Raw genomic sequence first — 10,584 nt, forward strand, 5'->3', positions numbered from 1 at the left:
AAAAATACTCCCCTCATTTCATGCCCCCACTCTTGGTAGTGCCACCCAGAGCTCGGCCCTTGCCACCTCCCTATCTGTAGTTTCTCAGATTGAGGTCCTGTGTGGACATTGGATTAAGTGCTAGAGCCTTTACCCCACACACCAGTGCCCATGTTTTTCTTCCTCCTCTCTCAGATCCAGAGACAAAAAAAAATTTTGAAAACCTTTGCTTGAAAGTTTGATCTTTTCTAAAAGTTTTGGGCTCTATTGATCTTGAACCTATCAAACATTTCTCCAAGTTAATATATCTTTGTTCTAATTGTGCTATCACATTTCGTTCTTTATCATGTGGTTTTCTGTTTCACATTAACAACATCAGGGTGTTAATCTAGTGTTTGTTTTCATCCTAGCGAGTCAAGCCAGAGATCTGTTATCAAAAATGTTAGTGATCGATCCTGACAAGCGGATCTCTGTAGATGAAGCCCTACGTCACCCATATATTACCGTTTGGTATGATCCCACTGAAGCAGAAGCAGTAAGTATCTATTTGAAAAAGGATACATATGTAAAGGCAGGGCTTGCTTTCCATGTCTCTTCTGTTAGTCCAGAAGGCTACACAAGGATAGCAAGTTCCAGATTTTAGGAATCCTAATTACAAAGAAGACCAAGGTGCTGGGTTTACAACGCACTGGGGGCACTTGCTTTTGGGGTAGTACTTCAGGAATGAACATGCTTGTGTTGTGATGATACAGTTGTCATCATTTATGTAACTGCTGATGTGTAATAATCATTTATTAAGCATCTGTTATGTTACTGACACTGTGCTTTGGCTAATCTTTTAATTTAGGCCTCTCAGAGAGGCCAAGCAACTTGCTGGAAGTCATACATTTGTTTATCCTTCTTCAAAGACATGAGGCCTCTCCTATTCCCCTACTAAGGGAGTTCCCCTCTGAATGTGGTGCCCTTGTGCATTTTCCCATAGCAATTCTGGTATGAGTGATCTTTAGCTGTGAGTGAAATAACGACACAGTGACATGTTTACTTTATAACATCGGTGGAACACATTTTTATGTCTTGGCTATGGATTTAACTACCATTTTAAGCATTGTTTTATAACAAAAGAAATTAGATTTATAAGCAGCCTTTTGGAACTGTCCATTTATGTGTTGAGAATTAGACTGTGGAGTCCTTACATGAAGAAATCTAAATGTGAAGTATATTCTAAGAAAGAACTGCACCTTGCACAGCTCTCAGCTCAGCACTTGTCCATGGAGGAGTCTCAAGGAAGTAGCCTGTGACTACTAATTTTGTAATTACATTTGGACAGATGTTTTTATAGTATCTTGAGGTCATGAATAAGAAGATTATTATTAATAGCTCTCTTTTTGGTTAATTTTTCCTTAATTATTTTGATTGTGAAAATTACATAATATCACACTTACAGCAAAAATTTTTAATAAAATATGTTAATGAACTAAATCCACATGATAAGACTAGAAATAGTCTAAGTAGTGTTACCTTTTTTTCATTCTCATTATTCTTTGAACTCTGTTGACTTTACATGTTTTTTTAATTTTCAGCCACCACCTCAAATTTATGATGCACAGTTGGAAGAAAGAGAACATGCAATTGAAGAGTGGAAAGGTAAAGGCAGCTTATTTTGATTGTTATTTAGACATTTCTTATAATGTTATTATTTATAACAAAGTAGGGGCTTTTTACATTTTGTAATAGTCTTTCAGAAAGGGGCAAGAGAACCTGCAGCTCCCTTATCCTTTTTCCCCTAACTTTCTGTAGAAAAGAAACTTGAAGATAACAGCATTAGAGAGAAACATGTATGAATCCATACTGTTTGCTTCCAGAATAAAATATGTGGGCTTTTCCACATGATTTTACATTATGAAATATTGATTTGAAAACTGAATTAGTAATTGTATCACATTTATCTTGGGAACATATTGCAAATTGTCATGTAACCCCTATTCACAGGCCACATACTACCTACAATGTTCCTTCGCTAAGCAGACATGGGGCAAGCCAGGGCTGAGAGTTATTTGAACTTCTGCATTTTTCTTTTTGAGTACCAGGGATTGAACTCAGGGGCACTTGACCCCTGAGCCAAATCCCCAACCCTATTTTGTATTTTATTTAGAGACAGGGTTCACTGAATCACTTTAGCGCCTCACTGTTGCTGAGGCTGGCTTTGAACTCACAATCCTCCTGCTTCAGCCCCCTGAGCCTCTGGGATTACAGGCATGTTCCAATGTGCCTGGCTCTGCATATATTTTTTTTAATATTTATTTTTCAGTTTTTGGTGGACACAACATCTTTATTTTATTTTTATTTGGTGCTGAGGATCAAACCCAGCTCCCCACGCATGCCAGGCGAGCACGTTACCGCTTGAGCCACATCCCCAGCCCCTCTGCATATATTTTTAAGCCATGTAGTTGTATATGTTTTAAAATCTAGTTTGGGTAAAATTGCTAATCAAAAATAAGCAAGTTGGGTATTTTTACAACCATAAGATTAACCAAATGACCCACAAAAAACTAAACCTGTGGGGCTGTGGTTGAGGCTCAGTGGTAGAGCACTTGCCTAGCATGTGTATGGTTCCATCTTCAGCATGGGTTCCATCTTCAGCATCACATAAAAATAAACAAATTAATTATTACAAATTAATTGTATCCATCTACAAACAAAAAAAAATCAGGAAAAAAACTCATAATGAAAAGGCTGAATTAGCAATACTTCATTCTAAAGCAAGATCAGTGGTAACTGAGGGCCAAGGTCAGTACAAGTCAATACTGGTGATGTGTTGGGTGGAACCATCATGGGATGTGGTGTGTCAGTTACTAGCATGTATGGCAGTGCACACAGCCATAATCCTCAGTGTGTGCCTGCAGTGTATTAATGTTAGTTGATGAATACTAAAATTTTAGAAATATAATAATAATTTGCTTGGTAGCCAATTAGTTGTTCTTAACAATAAAAGTTGAAGACAAGACAGGGCTTAGGTGTATGAATTAATTTTTGGAGCCCACACATGGATACTCTTTACATTTGGAGAACCACAAGTAACAGTGGATAGAAATACATTCAAATGGTTTTGAGATCATCCATGTCTTTAAAATGTCTCTTTGAGCTATTCTTCATGCCTGCTCACTCACTCTCACCCTCTCACTCTTTCTGTAAAACTCCCAAGTAGATTCAGAATAACCCTGTTTTTGGCTGCCTTAATAGTTTCATTGAAAAGATAAGATAGAACAGGAGTTAGAGCAACAGCTCAGTAGTAGAGTGATTGCCTAGCATGTGCAATTGGATCTTATCCTGGATCTTATCCCTGAATCTTATCCTCAGCACTACAAAAAATTTCAGAAGGAAAAAGATGTTATATCAAAACAAAAATGTTTGGATCCAGGTAGGCAATATTAATGAATTGACTATATATCACAATTTAAAATACCATAATACAGTGCTCTTAGAGTGATTCCAATTGATTTGGAAGCAATGTTTAGAGATGCAAAGAAACTGATGAAGCATTTTAACTTGCATTTCTGTTTGAAGAGCTAATTTACAAAGAAGTAATGGATTGGGAAGAAAGAAGCAAGAATGGTGTTGTAAAAGATCAGCCTTCAGGTTAGTGATCGCTTCAATCATGTGATCATATAATATTTCCATTGCCTATTCAACTTTTGCCAGTGGCAGCAGTGTGTTAAGTGACTGCTTGTCTACCATTAGATTTGAAAACCCCTTGTATAAAATGGTCCCGTCTCCCATTTTGGCTTGTCATGGCAGTAGTGATGGTGACTGCAGCTATTTACTGATAAGCCAGGCACTAAGTTAAGTACATTTTAAACATTTTTATTTAATCCTTGCAACAACTGCTGTCAGCTTCATTTTATCAATGAGGAAATTGAATGTAAAGCCTTTTCACTCTGTATGACCTTCTTTGTACTGGTCTCATTTAGTTTAAAATACAACAACAACAAATTAATGCAATTTAGGTACAATTAAATTTGGTTTTAAGAAAATTGTTCATAGTATTCTCCCATTTTTATATACTTGACCTACCTAGTACTAGTGACCTAATGACTAGATAATTATGTGACTATGAGAGGCTCTGATATTAGTGTTATTAACTATGTCTTTAGGTTTCTACCTGCTTACTAATGAAATTCTTAAGCTATATTTTTTCTCCTCCCACTTGAAATCACACACACGTACATACAGAGTGCAAATGCACAGCTTACTTCTTTTTCTTGAATTTTATATTCAATATGATGGATGTGTTAGCACATAGAGATTATATAACTTTAGCAAGAATTTAGGTGCTTTTGTTGTTAACCAAGTACAAATTTAAGACTGTAAACACTGATCTCTGAATAATCCAGATGTTTTATTTTTGCTCAAACCATACTAAAATGTGGATAGTGAGATATATGATAGCTTCCTTGCCTTCATAGATTAAAATGTCAGTTTTCTGGATCCACAAGTATATTCTAAGAGGTCACTAAATAATTTCCTCTTTTTATGTACTATTTCAGAAGGTATTTTTATAGAAAAATATTTCTTTGAATGTTAATGCTTTTCCCCAGTAGACTTAGATGTATATTATGATTGAAATGTCTGATGACTTGAATCCTATTCAAGCTTAAGGTTCTTGTGATACTTTTATGATAAACTAAGCAATTTCTTTTTAAGGTTTATTTGAAATCATCAAGTATTTTTTTAAGTAGTTAATGTGATTATACATGACCACATACATGTTTAGCCAGAGGAAGAAAAGGAGAATGTCACAGGAACAGACACAGGAATATTTGGGATCCTGGGCCAAAAGAAAAACTCAAAGAAAAATTTAACATGTACAGTTGATTAACTTCTTGTTTATACTGATAGTTAGGATTGGAAAACTGCAAAAGAACAGAAGAAATGACATAGTCTCATTGCCTAAATATGCAGCAATGTCGTGCCTCAGATTTTATTCTATTTGGTTTTCTTAGCACAGATGCAGCAGTAAGTAGCAACGCCACTCCTTCTCAGTCATCATCTATCAATGACATTTCATCCATGTCCACTGAGCAGACACTGGCCTCAGACACAGACAGCAGTCTGGATGCCTCAACGGGACCCCTTGAAGGCTGTCGATGATAAGTTGGAAACAGCAAACTTGTCATTGGCAAAGGAACTCTTGCTTCCATGGTCCTGAAGTGCGTGGGAGTTGATGGAACCAAATAGAAAAACTCCATGTTCTGCATGTAAGAAACACGATGCCTTGCCCCTACTCAGTTCTAATAGGATTGCCTGCTTAGATTATAAAATGAAGCAGATTATGTCTGAAGAAAAAAAAAGTACAAGCCACATTTTAGAGATTTTGTTCAAGATCATTTCAGGTGAGCAATTAGAATAGATGAATTTTTACAAGTTGTATGGTAATAGTGGTGACAATTCCTCATCATGTAACTGTTGGGACTTTATGCATGTGACCACAAATGCTTGCTTGGACTTGCCCATCTGGCACTTTGGAAATCAATATTTAAATGCCAAATAATCTTCCAGGTAGTGCTGCTTCTTAGAATTATCCATTAATTCTCCTAAGTAATTTGGTGTTTGTCCAGAAAAAATAGATTTATGTGTGTTAATTGGCCACCATCACATCTTACCCTCTTTTATGGTATGATTTATTCTATCTTTTGTATTTCAGAAGGAATATAATTAAATCTATTTAATAAATAAACATATAGCTTTTCTTAAATTTGTGATGTTTTGGGCTGAGAATTATCATTGCTAAAACAAGACACTTATATGGACACTGTGTTTTCTCTAAATTGTCTGGTGTGGGTTGATTGTCCATTCAGCTCTACTGCATGATAAAACTTTTTAAGTTTTGCTTTGTGCTGCTTAAGACATGTATACCTTTGAAATCCTGTGTACCTTACTGCTTTTTCCTTGGTCTGCTGGACTTCTTATTAATTTAAAATGTTACCTAGAACTTCACTTTCTTCATCAAACACATCACACTTCATTTCCATAACATGCTGGCAAATAGATTCCTGAACACGTTGTCTAACATCGGAGTAGAGCTTTTACAAATGGTCTCTCGGATCATTGCAGTAAATACCAAGTGCTTCCTTTGCCAGAGCCTAACCTGGGTCCTTTACTCAACTGTCATGCAAGGTGAAATACAAGATGAAATACAAAGTCAGCATTTCCTTTGCCAACACCTCATTCTAACTCAGGTTTCTTTCTTCACTGAAAGAAACCAGGTAAATCCCTGTTGGTCTGTTTTAGAAGGTCCAGCTGACTCAGATGCCTGTTTGTTGCTGTTTTCCATTTTGAAGAGGCATTTCCTTTTCATAAGGGAAATCCATGATTGTTCTGGGAAAACTCTTCAGAGGGATATGGAGGAAATACCCTAGAAAGTAGTGATTCACTATTGAGTATTTTCTGATTTAAAACTGCTCACCTGAAATTGATACTTTCAGACTTCCTGATATGTAATAATTCAAAATTTATTAAGATACTGAGTACTTACGTGTCACTGCAGAAATGGAGTTATAATGATCACATTTTGGCTACTTGTGCTCAGAATGTTTTGTCCCTTGAGCTTACTTTGTTACTGATTCATATCTTGTGTTCAGTTACTTTGGAAACTATTTGGTCAACATTCTATAGAATGTGTTCTGAGGAAGAACTTTGATAAGAAAGTTTATCATAAATATTATCTGAAAGATGTGATTCTGTCTGCACCAGTTGTATCTTAATGGTCAGTCTTATCACTGGAAACTAGATCCCTTGATGAACAAAATTAATCTTGAAATATATAGTTTTATATTGTGTCATTTAGACACTTTCAAGTAAAAAATGGAAAGGCTAACTTGGATTGAGGCAGAAATATCTATTCTAAGGCTTGGGATTATTTAGCCCTGGAGGCCTGATGGTCCAAGTAAGAAAGTTTTCACTGTTCACATATAAACATCTTACAATGGCCTTCTCTCTGATACATACTCTTTTAAAAAACTTCAATAAATCTATCTTTTAACAAACAAAGAAAAGGGAGTTTTAGAACTGCATTATCTGCCCTATACTGTGTAAAGGCAGCACACCAATGACAATGGCTCATCCAGGTCCCACTTACAAGGAGATATATATATATGTAAGTGGAGTGAGGTACCCCACAGAGTGGCTTTCTGTTTACCCACCCATTCCTCTACCCGTCCTGTGAGCCTGTTGTCACAGATGGAACATGCTGATATGGACAGGGTCTCCTACCAAGATCCTTTTCCATCAGGCACAGAACAGGTAACAGAGCTCCATAGTAATACCTCACTCCAGTTTCAGGGTCCTCCCTCCTGAGCCTAGATTTGCCAGGGTCCTGGTGCAATGCAAATTGTTTCAAACTGATCTCTGGATAAATGCTAATGTTGGATAAAGAACTGAAAATTGTGCTCAACTTTTTCATCTTTTCTATTTTATTTTTGTAATTTATATTGTACACAACCCTGGAAGTAACTATTTTGGACATGTATTTTTATAACCAGGTAATTTATGATTATCCTGGAATGTATGGACTAGGTTTGTTTCTTTTGTTGGCTTAGTTTTCAGTCAAAACAGAAGTGACTGCCTCCCCTATGTCTGGGTCTCAATTTCAAGCGCAGGTTCGGGAAGGCAGGCAGAGTCCTGTCAGGGTAGAAGAGAGGTCTGGAAACACTGGCTGCACAGCATCCAACAGCTTTGGCCCTACAGATGGAACCAGGCTCTGCTCTTATCTTTGGGATGTGAAACTCAAAATCCCAGTGCTGAAAGAAGAAAGCCCACTGCAGGGTCTCTTGATGACATCCAGGGTCCATATTTGAAACTCTGAATGTGACACTGGTTTAATCCAGACTGAGTGCTGTGTAAGTCATGATAACAGTATACGAATTTGTCTGGTTGATTTCTGATGTAACTCCTCTGGTATTTCATACTGGTAGTAAATACAGGTGTGACCTTTCAGATTGCATATCTCAAAAGTAACATTGCCTAATGTTTTATAATAAAATATATTATGTGTGTTATGATTGGTGAAAAATAATACAGACTACGTTTTAAAAGAGAAATTTATAGCATGTTTAATTCTTGTGTGTTTTTAAGTGACAGTTATTTTTCTATATCACCATCTCTTATTACAGACTTAACATGAACATGGGTAGTGGTTAGAATGTCATGATTTTAGTCAATATTCACAAATGTTTTCAAATTGAAAGGCAAAAACATTTCTCTGTTATCTTACCAAGCTAGTCTCATCTGGATTCCAAAATTAGATAAAGACAGATCAAGAAGATTATAGGTCCTTTCATAGATGCAAATTGACACAGCAGAATGCAGGAGTGACTCAATAGTTCCGATAGACTATTTTTATTTTTAAAAAACTATCAAAACTCTACACAGGAAAGAGTTTTCTTTAGGGAGTTGCAGGACTTGCTAAAGAAAGGAGCAAGAGAAGGCAGCAAATGTCAGACATTCCCCCTGGGTAGTAAAGTGAGTAAGAACACTCTCCATCCCTTCTTTGTCTAACATGACAGGCCATCCTGAAAAAGGGCAAAACTTAATAGTAAGGAGATAAGACTTCATGATTTCTCTGCATATACACATACACATGTGTATGTGCATGCATGTGTATGTATAAACTAATGAGACTTAACTATGAAAAAGAAAAAAGAGGGCAAAGGATTTGACCAGGTCACTTACCTAAAGGAAAGGCCCTTCAGCCTACCAATCCCCCAAGTCTAGAAATAGCCAACAGCCCAGCTGGAGGCAGAGAGCACTGATTCCCTAGGGAAACCTCTGCCTTCTTTACCCAAATCAAAATGGACTCTTGCAGGACCATGTCCATAACACCTCAACAGAACAGAGATGTTTTCCTGAGCTCCCAACTTCTAAGGCCCCTGCCCACCCCTTCACCCCATTGTATACCATTATTTCTTCATTTTCAGTAAACATCCAGTGAGCATTTCCTCTTCTAGATCATGGGCTGAAGACAAGAGCTGTACAAAAGATACACAAGTCTCTGCCTTTGGGGACCTTATTACTCCATGGCTACAATTAAATAATAAATCCATCTGCAGTTTCATCGGAGGATGTGTGCTAAATAGGATGGCACAGAGAATCTTTATAACATGAGGGTCACACCTAGTTGGCAAGGTGAGAGAAGCTTCCCTGAGGAAGCAGTGTCTAAACTCACAATGAAGGACAAGGAGAAGTTCCATGGTGAATCCTGTTGACTTCATCTCTAAAAGATAGCTCAGCCAGGCTCCTCCTATCTCCATCATCACTATTGTCCAGTCCTCATACACAGGGACAGTTACTGTTCCAGTCTAAAGAGGCTCCTGGTTTCCATTCTAGTCCGGCTGCCCCCCATCTTTTACCCCATTCTGGAACAAGACTCCTCATTGTTGTCCCACTGACCATGTTGTCCTACTTAAAGTCACTATGGATTCCAGTTGCCCACATGGGTGTTTCTCAAATTTAGACTCCTCCGCCCCCGTCATATTGCCACACATACCTTTACTTCTGCACTACTGAGGTTGCCAACTGTCATAGGACATGGAAATGTCCTAAAACCATCTTCTACACTTTTTCTACTAGTGGATTCTAAAAAATAGAAGGCCAATAAACCCTGTTGACCTAATAAATGTACCACTCTCAAGGCAAGTGGAGTCCTGGGATTCTACTTCCCATCTTGTACATACCTTTTTGGTTTTCTTAAGAGTTTCTCTTAACAGACTTTCATTTTTTTTACTTTCATTTTCATAAGTTTATTTGCAGTTTTATGTTCATGAGTAGAACCAAGCCATTGTACACATGGTGAGATTGATCACCAATCTCTTTCATGGACAAAGATCCCTTTCCAAGTCAAAAGAAACATTTAGGGGACTGGGGGCATAATTCAAAAGTAGATAGCTTGCCTAGCATGTACAAGGCCATGGATATGATCACCAGAATCTCAAAAAGAAAAAAATATTTAGAGATGCACTTGGTAAGAATTACACACTAGTTTCAACTGATTACAAACTACATGTGTCAAATGCCTGCTATGAATGGAGGGAAGCTATTTTAAACTTTTCTCTGAAGTAATATGCATATAAAAAAACTAGATTGACTTCAAATAGATGGTTCAGTGAATTTTTACAAACCATTCAGTTCCAAAAATTAAGCATTACATTCACCCCCAAACCTCTTTATGCCCTTTCCAGTAACAAATCCCCAAGGATAACCATTCTCTGAGCTCCAGTTACATTGATCAATTTCACCTGTTTTATGCTTCAGTTATTGGGATGAAGAAGTATATATTCTTATGTCTGCAAATCCTTGCAGTTATTAAACAGAGTTGTTAATTCATTTCCTCTCATTGCTGTATAGGATACCATAGTTTACTTATCCTTTCTACTACTGATAGGTATTTGTGTAGTTTCCAGTAAAATTGTGCTACTATAAGCATTTTCATGCATGTCTGGGTACTTTTCTGGTGGGAGTAGAATTGCTGAACCAAGGGATATATTCAGCTTTAGTAGTGTATTACTTTTCTGTGGCTACTCTAACAAATTACAACAAATGTAGTGGCTAAAA

At 37.1% G+C, this 10,584-nt stretch overlaps 1 protein-coding gene across 2 annotated transcripts in view; it reads left to right on the top strand.

Annotated features, from left to right (window-relative positions):
* The window catches only part of Mapk9 (mitogen-activated protein kinase 9), a 50,540-nt gene extending 42,465 nt beyond the window's left edge, over positions 1–8,075 (top strand). The window contains exons 9-12 of one of the 2 annotated variants that reach the window (XM_027953332.3): positions 390–514; positions 1,560–1,623; positions 3,544–3,615; positions 4,985–8,075. In XM_027953332.3, coding sequence (XP_027809133.1) covers positions 390–514; positions 1,560–1,623; positions 3,544–3,615; positions 4,985–5,127 — 404 coding nt within the window. In that variant the 3' untranslated portion in view covers positions 5,128–8,075. Of the gene's footprint in view, positions 1–389; positions 515–1,559; positions 1,624–3,543; positions 3,616–4,979 lie in introns of both variants that reach the window. The other variant, XM_071612142.1, reaches the window with a different exon arrangement.
* The last annotated feature ends 2,509 nt before the right edge of the window (positions 8,076–10,584 follow it).

Source organism: Marmota flaviventris, chromosome 5 (assembly GCF_047511675.1).
Source record: "Marmota flaviventris isolate mMarFla1 chromosome 5, mMarFla1.hap1, whole genome shotgun sequence".
Lineage (NCBI taxonomy): Eukaryota > Metazoa > Chordata > Mammalia > Rodentia > Sciuridae > Marmota > Marmota flaviventris.